General features: G+C 40.9%; 2 protein-coding genes across 2 annotated transcripts; one reads left to right on the top strand and one right to left on the bottom strand.

Moving 5' to 3' along the window:
* The first annotated feature begins 665 nt into the window (after window positions 1-665).
* On the top strand, window positions 666-19,752 carry SPTY2D1 (SPT2 chromatin protein domain containing 1). Its single transcript, XM_086385126.1, has 6 exons — window positions 666-843; window positions 9,984-10,098; window positions 11,172-12,695; window positions 14,279-14,453; window positions 15,609-15,686; window positions 16,628-19,752. Exons 1-6 carry the CDS (start codon window positions 784-786, stop codon window positions 16,719-16,721), a joined length of 2,046 nt encoding a protein of 681 aa, XP_086241252.1. The 5' UTR covers window positions 666-783; the 3' UTR covers window positions 16,722-19,752.
* A 1,885-nt stretch (window positions 19,753-21,637) lies between these two features.
* MISFA (mitochondrial sheath formation associated) lies at window positions 21,638-25,054 on the bottom strand. The gene is made up of 3 exons (XM_086385158.1): window positions 24,848-25,054; window positions 22,414-24,417; window positions 21,638-21,748 (listed from the first exon to the last, which is right to left on the bottom strand). Exons 1-2 carry the CDS (start codon window positions 24,914-24,916, stop codon window positions 24,325-24,327), a joined length of 162 nt encoding a protein of 53 aa, XP_086241284.1. The 5' UTR covers window positions 24,917-25,054; the 3' UTR covers window positions 21,638-21,748; window positions 22,414-24,324.

Below are 25,054 nucleotides of genomic sequence, written 5' to 3'. Positions count from 1 at the left end.
CTGTGAGAAATTTCTCCATTCAGCCACTACACAAAGCACAGTTGGCTGCCCTACGTGGGGCTTATTATCGAAAATGAAGCAAAAGCAGTAAGCGGGCGCCTCTATACATCACACGCCTGTATCTGTGTAGGAGGTGACCACACACCCTATGCCGGGATGCGAAGAATCAAGCGTTCCCAGGACAGGGGACCAGTCGGTGTCGTTCGCATCTGCGCAGCCTGGCGAGTGCCTACAAACGCCTAACTGTAACCCCCTGCTCGAGACCTGTCGGTTCTGCTGTTGAGGTACCGCCGTCTCGGACCTGAGCGTCCAACCGTGACACTCAGATAGCCGGTAGTAACGCCTCACCCCGCCCTCGCTCTAGCGCACAAGAGTGCACACGGAGCACGAAAACAGGCCTTGCGCCAGCGCCTCCAGGGAAGCGGCTCTTTCCGTTGGCCACGCCCCCCAGTTTACAGGTCGAGTCTCCTTGGTCCGGGAAGGGCTTAGTCCCGCCCCTTCGAGCGGACGCCAGCAGCCACGTACCACGTTTCTACGTGTCTCGAGCCTGAAAGCGGAAGTTACGCCAAAGACTCGCGAGGGAAGCGGCGGGCCTGAAAGGATACTGGCCTCTGGAGGAAAGTGGGCGGGCAGACGGCATTGGAAAGCGCCGGAAGTGGTCGTGCAGAGGAGGGGTGGGAGAGAGGCTGGCCAGACAGATCATTAGGCTGTTGCTGGTCGCCTCGGTAAGGCGCGCTTTCCCTCCTCTCCGAGAGGCTGGCCCAGTCCTCCTCCTCGACCAGAATGGACTTTAGGGAAATTCTCCTGATAGCTTCCAAAGCGCAGGGTGTCAACAACGTGCCGGTAAGTATCAGCCGGGGCGCGACTATAGGAGATCCTGGTCTTCAAGTTCCGAGTGTGTGGTCCTTGGAACTTCCAGGAATCAGCACACCGGCTCCAGGATAAGAAAGATCTGGACGCCGTATTTTTTCTTTTTTTACTTTTGGACATGTACTTCTGGGTACAGGGGGGTGAAGTTACTGGGGGCTTGAGATAAGCAAGCGAGTGCGTGCTGACGAGCGGATTTGGTTTGTTTCGGCTTAGTTACCCCTACAACTTGAACTTTGCGTTTAGGGTGTTTTAGAGTTGCGTGAAAGCTGGAGAGTAGAGCCGTGCCTGGCACGTAGTGGAATCTAATGCTCGTAGTTTCTAGCTTCGGCATAAACTTCAACCCAGAGGTTGGGGAGTTCAGGAGTATTAGGGACTTGGCCTGATAGTTTTTGAGCTGATTTTCCGCTGATCTTTGAGTCAAACGTTGTGTAGTTTCCCGAACAAGTTTTTTAACTTGTGTCCCCCACCCAGTCAGCCAACCAGGTGATTGAATTATCACCTCCCTAGGAAGGGAGTGTGAGTGGATTCCACGAAATTTTGGCCAACAGAATGAGAGAAATAGTTTCAGTTTCCGTTTACCTGTGGTCTTCCAGATTAGTTGTTGTTTGAAATCTAGGTCCCATTTACCCTGTGAGGTTCGCTAATTCGCTGAGCGGTGTAAGAGTTCAGTATCTAAATGCGGTAGTGGTGGTGAGGGCCTGGTTTGCGAGGGTGTACCTGTTTTGCATAAACTAATCATTTCAGGATCCTCAGATGGTACCACAGCCCCAGCTGTAAACCGATAAATTGCATTGTGATACCTGCGGTTTGAGCGACGAGGTGTGGAGCTCAAACGGCGCTCTTTTTAAGTCAGTTCAACTAGATCTTACTGAGCTCTCATCATGTGTTCTGCATGTCTTAGATTTTTGTATACTTGCAATATTTTTTTTCCTCTCCTGTGCTCATTCTTTTACTCTTTTGAAGATATTGATGTAAAAATAACTGGTAAATAAAACCGATATTGGTCAGTTTATTGTATGTATTCGCATCCCATCTCAAATACTCTGAATGATCTTGAAGTTATGAAACCTTGAAAGACAGAATTATTTTCAGCCTCTGTAAATTTCCTAGGCAAGTCAATATTGGATCTAGTAGCATTTATCTTTGCATAATTGGGTCCATATTTCTTTCTACGTCCTCCTCAATTTCAGTGGAGGTCAAAGAAAGATAATACTTGCCCTGAAGCCCAGGACTGTGGAAGAATCAGAACCAAGTTAGTTGTTTCTTCTAAAAACCAAAGATCGCTGACAGAGAAGTACATATTTCTAGAGTGGGAGATTTCAAATTATGTCTGTATTTCAGAATATATACATTACTGATCTATGATTGGAATAACAAAGATTGGAAGCAGAAAGGAAAATGGGTGAATTGGTGAGGTCATTTAAAATTTAATAGATGAATATAGGCATATACTTCATGAAAGTATGTTTTTCCCTCCCACTCGCCCCAAAAGCTAGTGAGCCTGGAGGTTTCATTTAGTTATCAGCACTATAATCCTTATCTTTTTACTTCAGATAACAGTAAAACACAAAAGAAATTATTGAGGAATAGAGCAAGATTGTGTTAAATTTCATCCATGATCTTAAGTCATCTGATTGTTTTAAGTTATATTGTTTATCAGCTCCAAGTGAAGCCTTTTAGCTCACGCTATGAGTTCTGAAATCTAACATACTGCACAGTGTGAGAGTACTACAAAGCAAGTATCCTTATAAACCAACATCCAAGTCAAACAGCATCACAATACACACACACCACACACACGCACACACACCCTGCTTCACAAATACTGAGTTATCCATCCTTCTCTAGGGCTTGGTTTGTATTTCTCTTTTAGCCATCTTTGTCCCCACCTTCCATTTGGATCGTATCATAGTTGACTTTGAATTTCAGTCATCAAGTTCCTTTTTCACATCTTTGTTACAGAAAGGAAATATACTGGCGTTGATTAGACTAAAATCCAAGGGAGGCTAAAATCTGAAACACCTGTACAGCCACTTTGAACTCTTTATTTAAAGAAATGTCTACTATATCTGACTTGAAAAGCAATGAACAGTTCCCATTTGGGACAGCTTTCGTTCATATTGTTTCTTTTTAAGAGAAATAGTTATCTGTAAAAGATTTTGGTTAAAACCAAAGGAGGATTGCATCATGCCTAGAAATACCAGGCGTGCTGTCTTTTCCCAGTGGAAAACTGAATACAAAAAAACCCCACAGCTGATCAAGGTGATGTAACCAGTCACTGTTATTAGCTTTGTTTATATATAAAGGAGAAAAGATATTTTGGGTAACTTTACCCTTAATATTTTTCTCACTGAGTTCCTCTAGCAAAAGCAGGTTTCAAGTAACTATAATTGATGTCTTGTGGTGCACAAAGCAAGATACATGGTTTTTCTCACAGTCAGACTGAAAACTGTCCCAGGAAAGATACTGTAACTGTGGTGTGACCCTCAAATCAGAAAGTAAAGAGGAAGCCTTCATATGGTATTAGAGATATAAGGATTTGGGGGTCTGTGGACCCTTGAGGTGAACAGTAAAATGAGTCAGTTTTCCATATACATATAGCCACTCTTTTTTAGATTCTTTTCCCATATAGGTCATTACAGAGTACTGAGTACAGTTGCCTCTGCTATATATGCATGCTCAGTCACTCAGCCGTGCTGGACTTTTTTCGACCCCATGAGCCTTCCAGGCTCCTCTTTTCATGAGGTTCTCCAAAGATACTAGAGTGGGTTGCTATTCCCTTCTCCAGGGGATTTTCCTGACCTTTAGATTGAACCTGGGTATCCTGCATTGCAGGTGGATTCTATACCGTCTGAGCCACCAGGAAAGCCTGTGCAATACAGTAGGTCTTTATTATCGATTTTATGTATAGTAGTGTATATATTTCAGCCCCAATCATCCAGTTTATCCCTCTTCCCCATTCCCTCTGGTAACCATCAGTTTGTTTTTTACATTTGTGACTATTTCTGTTTTGTAAATAAGTTCATTTGTACCATTTTTTTAGGTTCCACATTTATCATGTATTTGTCTTTCTCTGTCTTGACTTCACTCAGTATGATAATCTCTAGGTCCATCCATGTTACTGCAAATGGCATTATTGCATTCTTTTTATGGCTAAGTAATACTCCGTTGTATCCAATCCTCCTCTATCCACTTCTCTGTCGGTGGATACTTAGGTTGCTTCCATATATCTTGGCTGTTGTAAATAGTGCTGCAGTGAACATTGGGTGCATGTATCTTTTTTTTGCATGTTATCTTTTGAATAATGGTTTTCTCTGGATATATGCCCAGGAGTGGGATTGCTGGATCATATGGTAGGTAGTTCTATATTTAGGTTTTTTAAGGAACCTCCATACTGTTCTCCATAATGATTGTACCAATTTACTTTCTAATCAGCAGTGTAACAGGGTTCCCCTTTCTCCATACCCCCTCCAGTATTTATTGTTTATAGATTTTTTGATTATGGCCATTCTGACTGTATGAGGTGATATGTGATTGTAGTTTTGATTTGCATTTCTCTAATAATTAGTGCTGTTGAGTATCTTTTCATGTGCTTTTTGTCCATCTGTAATATTGCCCCACGGAGATTCTGTTCTCTTTCCCATCACTACCTAGGCAATCTCTTTATGAATAGTAAGGATAATAACAACAGCAATTAGCATTTATAATGCTTACTTTGTGCCAGGCACTGTTCTAAGCACTTTCTATATATTAATTAGTTTAATCATCATAGTAACCATATAAGGAAGGTTGTTTTACAGATAAGGAAACTGAGGTTCAGGGAGACGAAGAAACATTTCCAAAGTCACACAGCTAATAAGTGGCAGGGCTAGTAATGGCCGAGCAGAGAATCTAGTCCAGGCAAAGTGGCTGCAGAGTTCTTTCTTAATCATGACCCTGTGTTGAAAGAGGAGAGTCTATTGGAAATGGGGTGATGAGGAAGGTTGTCATCTATAAAGCCTGAATCCATCTAGTTCCCTACCCCCAACTCCAACCCAATAGAGCCTTAGGCAGCAACCCCGTTGTTTTTTTGATGACACTTCTCACTGTACAGTAAAGTCTGATGGGAGAGAAATTTAAAGGCTAAACTAACAGCATTTGAAAACTGGTGAATAGAGATTTACAGGCTGTTTGGGAGAGTGCCAGCATGGTTAACGGAAATAGGGTCTGAGACTGGGGGAAGGTTCTGTGATGGACTTGTTTGGAGTAATGGCATTGGCTAGGAAGCAGGTGGAAGTTAAGGAGGGGCATGTAAGAATGAAGTTAGAGCTAGAGATGAAAGTGTTGGGATTAAGTTAGAAGTGAGGCACATTGTAATAGGAAAACTTTTGCCCCAGAGTCAGGAGATCTAGATTCTAATTCAGTCTTTGCTACAAATGGTATGAGTGATAGCCAGTAAATATACAGTTGTCCTTTTGGGGCCATTTCTAACATGAGGTTGAACTAGAGACTCTGAGGTATCCATCTGAAACTATACTTTGTAATCAGGTATAGTTTTATAAACAGTAATAGTAAAATTTATATTTGACCTCTTAGCAGTCTTGAATAGCATGGTTTTTGGTGGTTTTATTTTCACTCTCTTAGCCACCCAGCTAAGCAAGCCTAATGCATATCAGTGGTTTTCCAGGCTGCATTCATTCCTTGACTACGATGTATTGAGAGGATTGTAGAAGTTGTATAGTCATTAAAGTTAAGGATATATCCTTTGAATATTTCTAACTCTGATTTCTAACCAATGATAAATCTCTATATAAAAGCATCAGAATATTTGTTTTTTACAGTTACAACAATATATTATCTCTCGAGTAAAGAAGAACTTTCAAGAAGGAATTGCTGTTGATTCCTATATATTAATAACATATTTGGTGAACATGTATTTCCACACTGAAAACTCCTGATTTTCTTAATCTGACTGTGACAGTATGGTTTCAGTGCAAGGAACACGTATGTTTAAAGTGACTTAATGTTTTCTAGGTCTCTTGGCTTCAGAATCACAAATCTTGGCAGAATCTCTGATACTGCATTTAGATGGCATAAGCTTCACTGTTGTGGATCATTCACTGGGGCCCAGCGGAATGACTGAGTTGGCCTGCAGTGTAATAAAATGGATACTCTTAGGATAAAAGAAACTCTTGTCCAGCTGCTTTTCATGAAGCTCAGACAATGAAACAGCCTGGTGCCTTGAATCAGATTCAGAATTGATGGGTACATCTTGATGTGTTGCCGCTAGAGCTAAATGTGACCATCTGATGTGGGAGAAAGTGCCAAATAGTTCTCCTGCCTTATTAAATGGCATACAGTGTAATCCCAGCCTGAAGCTTTCTTTTAAATACGTGGTTCTCTGCTGGGCGCCCCATGATGGGGAAGGAAACTGTCTAATAAAATGTTCTATTATAGGAAATCTTCTAATACCAGGGTCTGACTGCAACCCCTTTTTCAAAAGTCTAGCCAGCTCAATGTTAAGAAGGTCTATAGTGATAGACCCAAGAGAAAGGAAAGCATTCGTTCACAGAAAACTTTGTATACATATGTTCACAGAGCCTTATTCATAATAGCCAAAAAGCAGAAACAATCTACATATCCATTAACTGATGATTAGATAAATGTGGTATAATCCATATAATGAAATATTCATCCAGAAAAGGTGTGAAGTACTGACATATGTTACAGCGTGAACTTTTAAAACATTAAGTGAAAGTGGTAAGATATTAATACAAAGGACCCCTGCAGCAGTTAGGGGTCTCCAGAAAGACAGAACCAGTAGGATCTGTTTTAGGAAATTGGCTCACATAATTGTGGGGACTGGCAAGTCTGAAATTTGTAGGACAGGCTGGAAACTCAGGCTGGAGTTAATACTGTAGTCCGTCAGGAATGGGATGTGAGTAAGGTTTGCCATCTATAAAACCTGAATCCGTCTGTCTACTCCAGCCTACTAAAGCCTTGGGCAGGAACTTATATTTTGTGATGACACTTCTCAGTGTCCAGTAAAGTCTGATGGGATAGAGTTTCTCACAGAAATTCTGGAGCAGATGGAGAAAAAAAAAGTTTTTTGAATTGGAAAATCTTAGATACTTTGAATAATCACTTATCTATATAGTATCTGTGGCTTCTAGAGTTTATTTTATGATGCATTATCAATCACTATGTGTATACACTGGGTGCATGATTTCATTTATATGAAGTGTCCAGAATTGGCAAACCCACAGAAGCAGAAAGAACATTAGTGGCTGCCAAGGCCATAGTGAGGGGAATGGGGAATGGCTGCTGAAGGGTAAGGGATTTCTTTTTGGGAAGGTGAAAATGCTCTGGAAATAGATAGTGGTGATGGTTGTACAACTCTGGGAATATACTAGTACACACTAAATGGGTGGATTTTATGGTTTGTGAATTGTATCCCATTAAAAATGTTTTAAAAAGATCACTGTCTCTGGAGGCCTAGCCCCCCTTTTTTTTCCTGCCCCAAATTTCTACATTTTGATCTAAATTTTGCCTAAGAGAATATTTTAATATTCTCCTGGTATCTGCCTTTGAGTGCATCAAGTTACAGAGGATGTAAGAAGCTATTAATTATGACTCAGCTCAAGTCAGTAAATAAGATCAAGCCTCATCAAGCAGGACCTTGTCCTACGTAAATTGTTTCCCAGCAGACCCATGAAATAAGACACTTTATAGATTTATTGAATTCCTTCTCCATCATAGGGACAGGACAAGGACAGCAAAATTGTTGAGTTAAATGTGAGGCCAGCTTAGTAAGTATCCTTAAGGATTGGAGGTCTTTTTTTAAACAAAGCTGAATTTGAAATTGGCATGTGAATTGATGAAAATAGGTGTATACTTGGAAAGAAGCTCAGTGTAGCTTTGGTGTTCTCCGCTGAGTGACTCCGAGTTCCTGACCCCCCCTCGCTGCTCTCTTGTGCTCCACCTTTCCTGTGTTCATGCTCCTCCGCTGGTGTTTCCCAGAGTGCAGTACACATGGCTCTTGCGTCACCATGGTTTTAGGGGACTCATAAATACTTTTTATTCTCATAGATGCATATTTTTAAAATGATATTTTGATAGAATTTGGGAAGATATAACTAGCCTTTCAAGCCTGTCGTTTCATGAGTATTATTGCTTGAGGTAAAGGTGCAATAATAAGTCTTGGTGTTCAATCTACATATTTTCTTAAAATTAGTAAATAATAATACAGTTGGCATACTAAAAGGGCAAAAATCATGACAGTGATATGGGAGTGACTGAAGCTTACTAAACACGGTATTATACTATATCCCATTGACACTATTTTTCTCTTTTGGTGTCTGTATTTAGTCAAGAATACTTAACCCACTACCTACCTATTTAAGTGCCAGGTTAGGAAGAAAGATACAGACCTTGAAATCAAATTAGAAAGTACTCACTTGCTCACTTGAAATACCTAGGTAACAAACTAATCCTATTTTAAATAATTAACATTAAGATTGGTATTTTGGGGCAGGGGGAGCCCTGTATTAAGCTTCGATTTGGCAGGTGAATCTGGGCTATATAGTTGGCAGGGAGAGAAATACTTGGAGCTTTGGCAGCACAAATGCACCCTTCTTCTCATATATCTACCTGATGTGAGTGTGCGCCTCTGCTTATGAGTTTATGTGTCTTATGCAACTTGAATCATCTTCACAGTAGCCCTTCTGTTAAGAAAATGTGTGTTTCCTATGAATAAGACCTATGTTTGAGGTTCTTGTAACCACGGCAGATTTTATGTCTATATAATTAGGTAAGCAGTATTCTCTTTCTCCTATCTTCCTTTCCCTCTCCTTTGCTCCCTTAAACATTGGGCCAATCCACTATGGAAAGGGCCTGCAACTAAATTTACAAAGAGAGGGACTTGCTAAAGAATTTCACTGTGGCAGCCAAGGTGACTGAGAAAGGAATCTGGATGCTCTCTTGGGATTTCTCTGTGAGGGACGTGTCAGGTCTCAAGCATTGCCATCACTCAGGATTTTCAGGTCAGATTAGGGCCTGCTTTCTTGGCCAGCTGCTTCATGGGTAGACTAACTTAGCTGGAACTTCCAGCCTGTTTCAAGATGCCTTCTGTTTGGCAGCTGTATAGTAAGCAGGAGTCCTTTGGCTTTCCTCCAGAATTTCATACACATTTTGGGAGTCACTTTATTGGTTCCTTAGTAGCTCAATTTGTTCTCATAGGTTAACGTTTCTTTTTAAACTAGCACAGCAACAAGGTTGAGTGGATAAGAACGTCATCTGCCCAAGATGAAAGAAGGGCATTAAAAAATTCTTATTTCCTAGCCCGTAAGTTTAATGTGAGATGGTCCTAGAGAGTAATCATCCTGGTCTGAGTTATTAGCTCTGTTTAATTATACTTCTCTAATGATTATTCTAGTTTTAGTCATTTCCCAGTGCAATTGCATAAAAATCAAAGACCAGAGAAATACCATCTGTTCCAGGATGTTAGTACCTTGGGTGATCTGGAAACTTGTCTGAAATGATTTGTGTGGAGAATTAATATTTAATGAATATAGAGCTACACTTAAAGGTTACAGAGACTGGGACCCTTCTTGCTGCTTCGATTTCTTTGAAATGCCTTTATCTATGGTTTGCCACCTCCTTTGCCTGAGATCACAGTAGGATCTCGGTATTTAATGTTGTAGGCAAGATAACCAGTGTAGCAGCTGAAAACCACCTGGAGTGGGTATGCAGGAGGATAACAGTTGTGATAGTTTTTTCTACTATGGACTTGGAAACTTCTGAAGAAGGATACTCTTTTAAATCAGAATTCTAGAACAGTCTTTTTTAGTGGTGATTTTTTTCAATTCCCCCAGTCCAGGTACCTTTTTGGGAAAATAGCTTGAAAATGGTGTTTCTGTGAGTTGTTCATTTATGTATTGTTGAAGATGTTTAAAGAAACTCTACACCTGGAAATAGGCATATGTAATCATTTTTAGCCTGAAATTTTATAGCTGAGCTTTCATGAGGGTTATGTGGTCTCTTAATTATTCAGAATAGGTTTTTTTAGTCAACATTTAGACCTTTCTATTGTTTCAAAGTTAATTTTGTGTAACTCTTACTCGTTTTATTTTTAGAAAAGATACAGTTTGGCAGTGGGACCTCCCAAAAAAGACCCAAAAGTTAAGGGTGTCCAGTCAGCAGCTGTCCAGGCTTTTCTCAGAAGGAAAGAAGAGGAGCTCAGACGAAAAGGTATGGATCTATAGCCTTATTCTCAGTTCTAAAGTCTTCTGTCTTCACAGCTGGCTTGTAACTAACCAAGGGATGCTTGTAATATCCTAAGCGGCTATTGGATTTGTTGTGTATGTGTCTGAGTCAGCTGTATTTGTAGCATTATGTATGTTCTTATGTTGGTCATTTGTATAGATGTTTTCTTTTATTTCCTCTTCAAAATTAAAAGCTTTTTGGGAATAGTGACCATATCTTCTAGTTGATCATATTAGCAACTCCAGTAAGAATTCCATTCTTTTCCCTTGGTTCTTTTTTTTCCTTTGTACTTTTAATTGATGTGTAGTTGATTTACAATGTTGTATCACTCTCTGCTGTGCAGCAAAGTGGCTCAGTTATACACATATAGACATTTAAAAAATACTGTTTTCCACTGTTGTTGTTTGTTTGTTTATTTTTGTGGGCTTTTTCCTTTCTTTTTTTTTTTTGCCTGTACTGTACAGCCTGTGTAATCTTAGTTTCCCAACCAGGAATTAAATCTGGGACCACAGCAGTGAAAATGCTGAGTCCTAACCACCAGACCACAGGAAACTCCCTCTTAACCTTAGTTTTGAATCTGTTTCTACCTACTTTGTATTTTAATTTTTTTAAATATACCGAGTACTATCTAAAAGGTTAAAAATAGGGATAGTTTTTGAAAACCAGTAAACTCAAGCAGTAGTTGTACTTTATGCAAATGACAAGGAAACTGATTAAGTTTGAGTATCCATTGATTCATAATTAATGACTATTAAGTGGGTACTAATATTCTCTTAACTTGGTATATTTATTTAGTATGAACTATTTTCTATATTTAAGCTAAAAGCCAAGACTCTCTCTTGCTTAGTCATATAGAAAAACCCATATGTGATCCACTCATTGTGTAAAGATGACTCATTGATAATTGTTTGAATGACTTCCTCATTTGATTCTTAGAAGTTTTCAAATTTCTTCAAACCGTAGCTTGAATGTTGCTTGGTTTCGGCCACCTACTGATTTCAGATAAATGTACAGTTTTATCAAGACCTTGAAATAATGTGTTGTTTTGTCTTTTTCAGCCTTAGAAGAGAAGAGGAGAAAGGAAGAACTAGTGAAAAAGCGAATTGAGCTAAAACATGACAAGAAAGCAAGAGCTATGGCCAAGAGGACAAAGGATAATTTCCACGGTTACAATGGGATTCCTGTTGAGGAAAAGTCAAGGAAGAGGCAGGCAATGCAAAGTCACACTAGCCAGGGAACAGACCAAGAGTACGAGATGGAAGAAGAGGATGAATTCTTAGAATACAATCAAGCAGAGTCAGAGCAGGAGTACGAGGAAGAACAAGAACCTCCCAAAGTTGAAAGCAAACCAAAGGTCCCCCTTAAAAGTGCCCCACCAGTCATGAACTTCAATGATCTGCTCAGGCTGGCTGAGAAAAAGCAGTATGAGCCAGTGGAGATAAAGGTAGTGAAGAAGACGGAAGAGCGGCCCATGACTGCAGAAGAACTTAGGGAGCGAGAATTCCTTGAACGAAAGCGGAGGAAAAGGACACCTGAGACAGATGCAAGACTACCGCCAACCAGAAGAGTACCCTCTCAGAAAGAGGGTGTGGGCACAAAGCTTAGCAGAGGCTCTGGAGACACGCATCCTCCTTGCAAGGGTACTGTCCTTCCTCATCCTGAGAAGAAACCCAGACCCAGCCCAGCTGATGAGAAACGCCTGCATTTGTCTTCGTCCAAATCCGTGCCAGGGGAGAGGACCAAAGTAGCCCCTGGCAGTTGCTCCCAATCCTCGCTTCATGAGGGCCGTGATAGACCTGTTTTCAATGGGGCTGGAAAGCCCCACCCCAGCACCTATTCACCAAGTGTCCCAAAGACTTCTGCTAAAGGGCCTCAGAAATCTGCTACCGAGCACAAAGCCAAAAAATCTCCTCCCCATCCTAGCCATTCCAGGCCTGGACCCATGGCCACTCCACACAATAAGGCCAAGAGTCCAGGTGTCAGGCCGCCAGGCAGCAGCTCCAGCTCAGCCCCTGGGCGGCCTAGCACAGGGACTGCCCGGCCCACGGTTAGTTCTGGCCCCATGCCCAAGCGCCAGAATGGCAGCTCCAACTCAGGACCCGAGCGATCAGTCAGTGGGAACAGGAAGCTAACCAGTGACTTCAGTCCCCCAGGACGGACAGTCAGTGGTACAAGTGGCCTTGGTCGACCTGCCAGCAGCTCAGGTGGCCCTGGGCGACCTGTCAGTGGCTCCAGTGGTTCTGGGCGACCCGTGGGCAGCTCTGGGGGCCCTGGGCGGCCTGTAAGCAGTCCACATGACCATCGACGACCAATGAGTGGCTCAGGCCCCCCTGGGCGGTCAATCAGTGGCCCTGGCCGGTCAGTCAGTGGCCCAGCTCCAGCGGGACGACCTGTCAGCAGTTCAGGCCCTGGTAGACCAGTGAGCAGCTTGGGACCCGGGCGAACAGTTAATACCTCAGGTCCCCCTCTGAAGCCCAAATGCACTGTTGTCTCAGAAACAATTTCTTCCAAGAATATAATCAGCCGACCCAGCAATGGACAGATGAATGGAATGAAGCCATCCTTATCTGGCTACAGATCTGGTAAGATTTCCCCTTATCCTTAAAGTATTTATTTGTCACTAGGAAATTGGAAAGAGTGCTTTGTTTTACAGAACCAAAGATGCTGTGAATTCTGTGTGCTTTTAAATGTATTCTTGTGTTGATAGAATCCTGATGTTTTGTCTGCCCTGTGCCAGAGAGTTCCTTTAGTAACTATGGCTTGGAAAAGTCTTTAGAAAGAGACTTATCTGGGGCCCTGTTTGTTCACCTCTGTAATGTCTCCAAGTGCAATAAGCTTAGCTATGGAATTTGTATGATAGGATAAGTGTATATTGTATATGCCTTTTGTGGTTTGATAGGATAAGTATGTATTGTATGTGCCTTTTGTGGTTCAATGAATGAGTTCATCTTTACCTCTTCATGAAGACTAAGTGCCTGTCTTCAGGGACTGGAGTGTATTTGTAAGCTTGAAGCCTTTTGGTGCATAACTGATCCCATCAAATATTGTTGAGCACCCATGATATGCCAGGAATGATTTCAGACTGTCCTTGTGTTTCTGTTCCTCAGAGTGGCCCTAAGCTACCAGTCCTTTAGGAATCTATTGTCCCAAGGTATGGGATCATTGTTGGCACCTATTAACTGCTAGATCATCGTATCTACACGGTAGTAAGGATTTGTTGAAGCACTTGTTAGACACCATGGAGAATATAAAAAGAAAGAAAAGATGATATTCCATGTGTTAAACTTGCTACTTTCGTCAAAACATTGGTTCTCAACCAAGGACAGTTTCGATCCCTGGTGAACATTTGGCAACATGTGGAGACGTTTTTGATTGACACAAGTGGGGTGGGCTGCTACTGCCACCTAGTAGATGGAGGCCACGGACGCCGTTACCCTTCACTGTACGGGACAGCTCCTCACAGCCAACAGCTGACCTAAAATGTCAAAGTGCTGAAGTTAAGGAATTCTGAGCTAAGGAGACAAGCCATGCATATTAAAAACAACTGTAGAACAACAAAGGGAGTGTCTATAATCAAGGACTAGAAAGCAGTTGTTCCCAGATACTAGTCTATTGATCAGTGCCTGTCTTTTGCAAAATTTTAAATCAGTCTTTTGGCAAAATGACAAAAATAAGGTTGGTGTGGTAAGTTTTTCCTTTTAGTCAGAGTTGCTCAGTTCAAACAATGATCCATTTCTGAGACTCTCATACTCCACTGGACTTTTAAAAACTGTAATGGAATTATGATAATAAATAGTAGACTGTTATCTTTGGTGTCTCTTTTTGGCAAGATTAAAATTTGTGTTCCTTCAGTGATTTGTAACTTTTTTATTTTCTTTTTAAGAAATTTTACTAGTCTTTTAAATCCAAAAGAATAGAAACTACTAAGCTAGAAAAATGTAACAGTTCTGGTAAGCCTTGGGACAGACAGAAATTCTATTCCTTGTTAAGTACCATGAAGCAACAGAGAGGATTGTAGTAGTGAGTTCACACTAGGGGCCAGCCAGCTGGCTCTGGTTTTTGAGGCTACCATGTTAATGAGGTCTTAGTATCTCAGCTTGCATAGGACTTTGTTGGGACTATTACATTTTACTGCTCTTATAAATAATGGCCTTTCTATTTTTAGGTCCTCAAAGGCTTCCCTTTCCTAGTGGTTACAAAAGGCAGCGAGAATATGAAGAGGAGGAAGATGATGAAGAAGAATATGACTCTGAAATGGAAGACTTTATTGAAGATGAAGGAGAACCTCAGGAAGAAATATCCAAGCACATTAGAGAAATCTTTGGCTATGACCGAAAAAAGTAAGGATAAAGAAGATTTATTTTTATATATATATATTTATATTTATTTATATGTGTGTATATATATATACACTTTTATTTTGAATAATCCATTCTATGGGGAAAAAATAAACATTAATAGTAGAGGCATTGAATACAATTCTTAATTAGGAATCCTTCAATGATTGTTTAGATTTACTTTTTTGGCACTTAGTATTTAAGAATTAATGCAGAATTATGTAGTTACTTGTATAAGGGCCAATAAGTATCCCTATTTAACTGTTGTCCTTATAAGATGTATATTTGATAAGAGTGAAGCAGCTTGGTATAGTAGATATGGCGTGGCTTTGAAATCAAAAAACCATCCACAGAGCTATGTTGAAAGTCTGATCTGACACCTGCTTTTCTTTGGTGTAAAAGCTACGCAGAAGTGTGGTTCCTGAACAGCACCATGGAACCAACAGCATTGACATCACTTGGGAACCTGTTAGAAATGCAGGCTTGCAGGCCCCAGCTTAGATCTAAATCCAGACTAGCTTTATAAGGTTCCCCAGTGGTTCACAGCAACCTTAAAGATTGAGAAGCACTGATGGAGAGGAAAAATTGGGGTTTAGATTAAAGTTCCACAGCTTACTAGCTGGATAAACTTGAGTCAGTTATTTTTCAAATGACACTTGGGAAGATTAAATGAGGTAACATACAGTTGACCCGCAACAGTGTGAGGGTTGGGGAAAATCCACGTGTAACTTAAGAGTCAGCCCTCTGTATGTATGATTCCTCTGTATACAAATTCCTCCCTCTCTGCGGTTCCATGTGTACAGATGCAACCAATTCTTGTGCCCTACTGCAGCATGAAAAAGAAATCTTTGAGTAAGAGGACCCATGTAGTTCATACCCATGGTGTTCGAGGGCCAGCTGTACGTGTAGTCAGCACTTGTTTTCTCCTTTGATGTCACAGATATGAGAAATTAGAAGGGCTCATATAATTTATCTTTACTTCAGAAACTCCCCTTTACCCAACCTCTGCCCATCCTACTCCCTGCAAACAAGGAGGAATAATCCTAAATATATGTTTGATTTAGTTATAAAGATGTTGGTTTTAAAAACAAGATGTAGTTCTTTTGGAAAGTTGGGTTTTTTATTTTTTCCTAACAACTATGATTTTTTTCTTACCAGATACAAAGATGAAAGCGATTATGCCTTACGTTACATGGAGAGTAGTTGGAAGGAGCAGCAGAAAGAAGAAGCAAAGAGGTAAGTAAGCACAAGCTACACATGTGTGGAAATTCCTAAAAAATTCCTGTTCCCTGCTTCAGATGCATCCTTGGGAGCTGGGGCTTTCGGCCACTCAGTTTAAATTCCAATCCTGCTTGCTTGCTGTGGGCTTCAGACAAAGTAGCCTTTTAAATCTGCTTTCCCATTTGTAAGCTGGGAATGTACTGTTTTTCCTCACTGAGGTTTTGTGAGGATTCAGATCATGTGTGCATGTTGCGCGGTGCACCGCCTCACCCGTAGGCACACAGTAAATGCTAGAGCTCCCCACATCCCGCTGTTGCATGTTGTTCTTTTTCTTTTCCCATCCTTAATTCCCTGTCCACATGAGATACATCGCAGTCTTGCTGACCTTTACTGCCACTGACCTCAAGGACCCGATGAGGGATATTATATTCCTGATGTTGGATTCCTGTTTGACTATCAAACAAATAATCATTTCTTATGTAGGGGTAACAAGTGATTACTTCGTTTATAGTGTTAACTTGATGAAATAATTCACCTCATTCTCAACCCAAATATTAAACCTCTCTCTCCCTCTTGTCCTCTGTCCTCTAACTAGATAAAATAGCAAACTAGAGTGTTGGGAAGAGACAAGAATAGAATCTTATTTATTGCATAAATGTTTCTTGTTCTTTATTTTTTAAAGCTGATGAGATAATTTATATTTATTAGTGTAATGGGAATATTCAGGTGTTTTCTGTTGAGTTGTATGTAAGATCTTTTTTCCACTATAACTTGAGGCAGTGGTTCCTGGTAAAAAAATATTCCTGCTTAGTCTTGTTTTCACTGGTAAAGTCTTGAGGCCTTTTTAGTGCATCAGCGCATTCCATGTAAGCTCCCAGTTGAAATTTCAGTCTTGCTTTTTAAAGAACGTGGTAATTTCATGTATATTGACAAATACCTGCATTTTTTCCTGACAGCTTAAGATTAGGTATGCAAGAAGATTTAGAGGAAATGAGACGTGAAGAAGAAGAAATGAGACGTCGAAAGGCCAAAAAGCTGAAGAAGCGTTAGCTGCTGCTTGTATTTTTGTGAACTTCTGAAGACTGCTGCAAGGAAGTCCTGCCTTCAGACTGAAGAAGCCCTTACCATTTTAGAATTCTAGTTGGGTACTCAAGGAGAAGGAATGCATACTGTCATCTATCTGCAGGCTGTCGTTAGAGCATGAAGTATTTTCACATACTTTGCAGGGTGAAATCGTAATGCAGATGACATAATACCCAGTGAGTGCTCTTACGAAGTTAACTATTCACAGGAGCCAGCCTTGATCCTCATGAGCTATGCACTCTCATGTGGGGCCGCTCACAATTCAGCCAATCTTGTATTATTCCTTTGCTACTCTAAAAAGGAAAAGAAAGGATTGTTCCTTTACTTCCATAATTCTGCTGATGCGTGAGTACGGCGCTGCCTGGCTCCCAATCAGATTTGTCTTTTGATGAGGAACCTGGCCCTTCCAGGAATGCTGCCAGCAATAAAGTGACCAGTCCTAATCTCTATGTTTGGATTGAGAACTTGAAAATGTAGAGTAGGTGTTATAATTATATGGATGTCATTTCTGTGACTTTGAAAGTAAAAAGTAGAATAAATTGTATTCTGCATTATTCATGGATTGGATGCTGAGCATTCTTATTCACTAATTTAGGTGATTAGGCAATTAACAGAATTTTCCAAGTTAAAATACAAGTTATGCCATTTTTGTTTAAGAATATTCTCTTCCAGATTTTACTTTCAGATTTACTGTTTTGTTGGTGTAAAATAGACAAGGTCACTGTGCTGTTTGATTTTTATCTAAAAATTTCATTTTTATATTGAAGAAAAAATACTTATTTTATTCAAACATTAGATTTGGAAGAGTAATAGTTTCAAACTTAAGGAAGTGACATGTGAGGCTCCCCTCCGCCTCATTCCACTCCCCATTGTAAGGATATTTTGGAATTCAAGGTGCCCTTTGCCTTTTTGTGTTAATGACTCTATTTTTATCTTAAATTCTTTAGCGATTAATGGTAAAAAACCAAAAACTAAATTCATGTGTATCAAGGCCACTACTTTCTCTTTTTGCCCATGTTGCACTTTTATTTCAAACTATGCACTGTGAAGAGATTTTATCCCAGGTAGAAGAGGATGTTCCCTGTTCCTGTGCTTACTAGGCTGTGGAACATCTTCATTCTTACCTTTCTTCAAGTCGTATCTGTAGACTTGTTATATCTCTTAAGCCTCAAGTCCAAGCAATTCCAATCAGGCTGACCTAGGTTCTGGCTGGAGAGAAGCCAAGTCTCAAGGAAGGTCAGCAATAGAAAATGAGGTGTGATGATGCCAGAGAGCATGTGTCCCTGACTCTGAGTGGAGGACTGGGGACAATGGGACATAAGCTTGTAGAAAATTCTATAATAAACCTTGTGGCTGTCCTAAGCCATCCGTCAGTGGGGATCGGGAAGTAGGAGAGGTTATCCTACAAGATTTACTCTTCAAAAGATCTGAAAGTTGTTTTTGTGTATTCTTTTTTATCTATAGAGCTTGCTTTTTCTCTACGATGGGGTGTTATAGATAACCACTATTAATGATCACATATAACTGTTGAAACACTGGTGGCAGAAAAGCCTGTAGACTGCCTCTCACCTATCTCCAATACCTTTAATGATTCAAGAGTAGTGTGATATTCCATGTAATAAAACAGGTTTGGAACATTATTTCCTTTGCTGTCCCTTATGTGATTTTTTTTTTCTGCTTCACAAGTTTGCTTGAATATAATATACATTTTAATATTCAGACTCTGAAATATGTAATTACAATCAAGTGCTTGTCATAGCTGAAAGATTTCTGGTGGCTTAAAGCTTACTAGCACTTTACTCAATGATATTGTGCAGTTACTTGTACAGAAAGGCACCATTATGCTAGCTAAAATTTACAGAACTTGGTAGAAAAGGTCCTTATGTGTAATCACTCGGGTTGCATTCTGCTATGATACAGATGTTGATTTCAGTTTTCCTCAGCATCAACATTATAAAAGCACTTCTGTATGTAGCTCATGAAAAGAAAAAAAAAAAAGGTTCTGAATCTTTTAATCTTGGCCTTGTTTCCAAATCCTGTCTTCCACTTTGTTCTGTAACTCCTGACCACTCTTAAACAGCTCACAAATCTTTAAAGAAACTGGAATAGGCTGTTATTTTATCAAGGTTTACAAATTAAGTGCTTGATTTTTAATGTGTCTATCCTCTTTTGATTTTCAGATTTTATTAATATTTGAAGATGTGCCTTTTATTGGGTAATGTTAAGTCATGAATGTAGTAATGTTATTTCACTATTGTAATAATATTACATGATCATGGATGCAGCATTCTCAAACACGATGTGAAGGGAAAGTAGTTTTCATAAAACTCAGTAGAGCTCTGATTGCACAGTCCCACTTGCTTTAGAAGTTAAAGCAGGGGGCACTTTTTCTTTAAAAGCTACTTTCAGAACTTGTCTTTGTATTTTCTCTAAACTACAAATGCAATTATGTCCATTTGGAGGCCAGGGTACCACATGTCACAGGCAGCCTTACATGTGTGCCGTGAGAAGGTTCAAAGACTGTTATCAAGAAAGTCTATGGGAACTCGAAATTTCATTTTTTAATGTAATCCCTAAGATCTTCTCCAAGAAATAAATTACTGTTTTGTATTTTATAATTTAAAAGCAGCTATTAGTACACTTCTGAGATATAACAGGAGACCAAAACATGTTTGGAAAGAGAATAAATATATAGAGACTGGTTATTTTATTTTCAATGTGCTGAATATATTAGATTATTTATTTTGTGAGTGGATGTGATGAAATATTCAGGTGTTAGTGTATGATTAAGAGTGGGATATAGACTTCTTTGAAGTTATTAAATCCATGTCTTTTACATAATGGACAAATCAAGTTTAAAGAAACATTTACATAACATAGCTTGTTTTCTGGTGCTGTTGACCTGCAAGAGAATCTACTTTTGCATATACAGATAAAAGTTTTGCAATTATGTATAAAAGAAATTGTAGGCATTAAAAATATTTTATTGATATTTTCACTGGTTTGCATTTATTTAACAAAACTCATATTCCTTATTTCATCACCCTGAATATTATTCCAGCTAGAAACCCCAGCAGACTCATCAGACTTAGAGATGGGTTTACCTCCTTACACACACTCACACCTCTGTTCTTTCTCCCTTACACATTCTTGTCTGCTCAGCCCCTGCCACTGACACCTCTTCCCTCTCGCCCCACCAGCTTAGAGAACTATTCTGGTATTAGACCTACAAGTTAGGAGAACCGTTTGGAGATATAGTCAGGGAACAAGGGAAGAAGAACTGGGCATATAGTACCTCTTTTCAAGAAATTGAGCAGTTCCAACCCCCTATAATAAAAAGAGCCTGAGATAGCTGGGAAGATGAGTCCTTAGGAATATATGAGGCAAGTGGGTGCAGCCGTGAAGCCAGAGAATGTATGCACTCGGTGTAATGTGTTGACTCTAGGTCATACAAGTATAAAAGATACTAGTATCCTATTTCTGCATAGAAATTTTGAATTCACTTGTTCTATTAAAAAGGGTAAGCCATTCAGTGCATAGAGGCACTTAAAAATACTTTAGCAAACATATACTATGCTACTGCTAAGTCTCTTCAGTCGTGTCTGACTCTTTGTGACCCCATAGATGGCAGCTCACCAGGCTCCTCTGTTCCTGGGATTCTCCAGGCAAGAATACTGGAGTGGGTTGCCATTTCCTTCTCCAATGCGTGAAAGTGAAGTCGCTCAGTTGTGCCTAACTGTTCGCGACCCCATGGACTGCAGCTTACTGGGTTCCTCTGTCCGTGGGATTCTCCAGGCAAGAGTACTGGAGTGGGGTGCCATTGCCTTCTCTGATACTACAGTCATTAACAAAATGCTGTCTATATAACCAAAAGATGTGCTTTGTTGGAAAGGGTGCACTTCTGAACAATGAAACCATTAAGTCATCCCCAAGCAACCATAGAATGGGAGCAGTTCCATGTAATTTAAAAATATTTGCTCCTTTTAGATTTTCTTTTTTAGGGTCAGAAAGCTCAAACCAGTTTTAGAGGGCTTATTAGGCATATCCTAGGGCTCAGATACCCAGATTAATAGCATGAGTCTTATACACAAGAATGGGAACCTTTTCTGGGTCTCATGAACTCAAAACTGCATCCTGTTTAGGGCTGGGCAGTTAGCTTTTGTTTCTACTGGTGCTGCCAGGCTCAGCAGTGGTCACTGCTAAAAGAAAAGGCAACCGCTGGGCTATTAGGTGAGGAAGACATTTGAACCAAGGTGGTCAAGATCTTGGAAAACGCAGTCTCTCTTGCTCAGCTCTTTTCCTTGGCATATAAGAGCATGCCAAGGAGAGGGCCTGGATCTTAATCTCTGCTACACAGAACTGTGTGGGTTGGTAATGTACTCACTCCCAACTTCATTTTTGCCACTTTGTAAAAAGTGGCCAAGAGGGTTACTACAAGGATTAGAATGCCAAATAGTATCTAGCACCCAGTGTTAAAATCCCCTTTCCCCATATGGTGTAAGCTTTGGGTTCTTAATGACAGCTGTGAAAAGGCCACAGAGAAATAGCCCCACCCAGAGGACAGGCTTAAAGTTGCTTCAGTCTCTTAACTTTTTTCCACCCCTGCCTGGATCCTGGTCCTTGGACCCAGGAGAAAGGTATTATGTGGGAAACAGGTCTAAAGAGCTCTACGGAATTTCCTCAAGGGTACTGAATAGGGGGCAAATTGAACTAAGGATCTTAGTCTTAATGCCAGTTTTATGGATTATTAAATAGGGGACCCAATCCCTCCCATTCCCCCAACTACCTCCCCGCTCTCCATCTCCCTGTTTTGGGCTAACAGAATACCATGTCTTCATTCATCTTTAAAAGTGTGGTAACTTGTTACATAAAATGTGACAAAATAATGCGCAATTACTTTATATGTGACACCATCAGGAACTGTACAGCTGGGTGGGAAAGCTTCAGAGCTGCATCACTTCACCAGGATCATCTTTGCTTATTTCCACTGGGGTCTAGGGGGAGAAAATGAGATCAGGTGGGTCTTGACTAGTGTTGGCTAGGGTGTGGGGCTGCGGGAACTGCCCTCCTTCCCAAGGGCAGGCAGGGGTAGCCGTGTCCCGTTCTGCCTCACCTAATGCCTCTAAGCCCAGCTGCCACTGGTACTTAGCAGTGTGGGAGCACACAAGTAGTAAAGACAAACATCCAGGGTCTAACATAAGAGAGGAAAGACATTTGCCAACAGGACAGTTTTACAACCCAGTGTTTATGTGATGAGGGACAGTTAAGCCTGGGTTGCTGATGTGGGCTAATTTAAGAAGGGAAATTGAAGGCAGAGCATATGAAGTGTCCTGTAAGTACGAGAATAGGTCATGTCTGTCAGGCAGCTTTGACTCTAGACCTGAAATATCTTTACCTCTGTATCTCCAGCTTTTTGTTTTTGTTTTTGGAAAGACATTAAAGAATTTAAGAGTAAAGACTCAGGAAAGGATGTATAAAAGATCACATGAAAGGCACAGGGAACTCTCTCAACTCTAAACAGATAGATACTGAATAACAATAGAAGTAGGTGTGCTAGAGTAACTTTTTAAAATAAAGAGATTCTAAAGTTGGATTTTGGTGCTTGGTTCATGTATCCCAGGGAATACATTTTCAAAGCAGGAATAGAGAACACACTTACCCCTCCTGGGGGATATTTGTATCCCTTCCACATTGTTCCTGCAATAAGAAGCATCCATAAGACAACAATCATTGCAGGGCTTCTTAGCTGGTGGTGTGTGCAGAGTGAAACAGGTGGTTCTGGAAGGTGTGGTGTTCTGTTCCGAGCCCTGGAAACTGGGCTGTCTTCATTCAAGACCAGATGGTGGATGGCCCAGCATGGTAGCTCCTGGCTGGGGAGCTTCGTGGTCTAGTTTGACCTGAAGTGGCTCGCCATGGCTATCTGGGGGCCAGAGCTCGGACACCAATTGTGACATCAACTCTTGTGACCTTGAGGACCAGTCAGAGTGAGAAGGTATGGGACAGTTGGCCAGGGTGTCCGGTGTTTTGGGGCTAAAGAACTCTGAGTAGGAGGGCCCTGTTCTTTGATGACTGTGTGGTTAGGATCTAGCTGGCATCTTATCTTTATTAACTCATCACCTGCCAAAAGTTTGACTACCTGTTTTATGCAATCAGATGCACAAGACATTGCTGTGAACAAAACAACTCACTATGGATTAATGGGGAGGAGTGACTGGCTATGTACACTATAAGCAATTACTTAAATAACTTGAATAACTGTTGTTAGGCTACTCAAAGAAGAAAAGTCTTGCATTTTGAGAAATGGTACAGTTAAACCCTCATGATGAAGGGAAAGCCTCCTCTTGACTTTCCTGAGAAGGGAAGAGGAGGAAGATGGGCTATTCTGCTCATTTCATTGCTGGAGAAACTGAGGCACACACAATTTCAGTGGTTTGGTCAGGATCACACTGTGGCAGCGGCTCAAGCTAAATAGGCGCCCAGTGACTCCACCTGCAACCCCACTCCACACAGGTCTGTTGGGCGGATACTTTCATAGAAAATCTGGAGCATATGGCGAAAAAAAAAAGAACCCCATCATGCCCTGCTCCTAGGATACCTAGGGCTGGGACTTGCTTGATACCCATGCCTTCTGGAGAAGCTTCCCAGAAAACCTGCTCCTGTAATTGCATATTATAATATTAAGACTCTTAAGAGTTAAGTTTCTTTAACAATGGGAACATCTTTGAAAAAACCAGTCTGAATGAAATGGGGTGGGATTCAAGAAACCCAGGAGATGGTTTGCTAAAAGGGCACTGTTACTAATGTTTCCTATAGATAGGCTGGTCAAGTGGAGTGAATGAGAGAGGTCTTAAGTCCAGAGAGCTATGTTCAGCTTCACAAATGGGTTGGTTTTTGTGGCCCTAGGTTAAGTAGGGGATCTATGGGATTGCACAGAGTCGGACACGACTGAAGCGACTTAGCAGCAGCAGCAGCAGCAGCATCAGCAGCAGGTAAGTAGGTAAGGTCATAGTCACCAGTAAGTCTGTTGACTAGTCCATTATTTGGCCTAGTTGTTAAGTTAGCATTTACTACTTAAAGTTAGCATTTACTAACTTGTCAAGTTTTGCATTAAATGCTTCACATGAATTTCCAACTGTAATTCTCACAAAAACAGGAAGATACTGGAATATCTCCACCACATGGATGAAGAAACTGAGGTTCAGAGAGATTAAACTTTCCTAAGGTCATATGGCCAGGAAGTTGCAAAGTTAGGACCTGAACTCAAATTTACATTAACTCAAGTTTCAGAATCTGCTAAAAGGGGCATTAAAAATGCTGGTCTAATTTATTATAGAGTCTGCACGGAAAAAATAATAGGTGGAACAGTCATTGAAAAGAATACCCAGGAGGTGTCGTTATTAAAAAATCTTTGAACCAGGGCTTGCTGTCTTCAGCAGTGTTCCTCAAATTCTTTCCCGTTTCACAGTTCATTTTATTTTCCAGAGGAAAGTAAACTTTCCATTGACATTTCTGGGTGCTATCACGTTCTCTTGAAAGGGAGGAATCCGGCTCAACAGACTGTCACAGTCACTCAGAGTTGCAGATCTTCATCCAAAGGCTGGCTCCTCAGGTGTGTCTTGCTCTCCTGAACAACCCACCTCTCTTTCCACTTCAGAGTTGGAGGCTAAGGCAAAAAGAAACTTAAAGGCAGAGCTGGCCCTATTCATTGTCCCAGTAGGTAACTGCCCCTGAATGTGACTGGAAGGGCTGCTGAAACGTCCACCAATACCCACATTCCCTTTCCTCCCAGCAACCACTGATCCACTTGGCCTGAAATCCAGAAGTCAGGCAATGTCTCTAGCAGAGCCCTTACAGATTCCATCAGGCTTTGAAATAAGCGGTATTAAGTAACCAAGGGGAGGGGTAAAGGCTTAAAGATGTCCCAATGGGATGGGAAGTAGCCTGGGAAACTAACTTTATTCCCACCACATCCTGACCTCTTATTAGTGGTGAGACTGCAACCATCTTTCCTGTTTGGTCAGAAATCCCAGCTGGGAGGGTGAGCCAGAGCCAAGACTGACTACCAAGAATTAACAGGCAAGGTCATTACTTACCACGAACTCTGGAAATGTGCCCAAGTAACATGCAAATCCAACAAAAAGCATCCAGCCAAGCACGATCATGATAACAAGTAAAACAATTTCTAAGACACAACTGCACAGTGAAAGACTATTCACCAAGATTTTGACAAAGGAGTGTGCTCATGAAACCCTCAGTTGGTAGAGGTCTCTCATGTCAGTTCCAGTCCTTAGCTCCAAAGC

The sequence above is a fragment of the Bos grunniens genome, chromosome 29 (genome assembly GCF_055505025.1).
Source record: "Bos grunniens cultivar Pamir isolate PY7600 chromosome 29, Bosgru_T2T1.0, whole genome shotgun sequence".
NCBI lineage: Eukaryota > Metazoa > Chordata > Mammalia > Artiodactyla > Bovidae > Bos > Bos grunniens.
The sequence above is the reverse complement of the archived record's forward strand: the minus strand, read 5'-3'. Positions and strand labels throughout refer to the sequence as shown.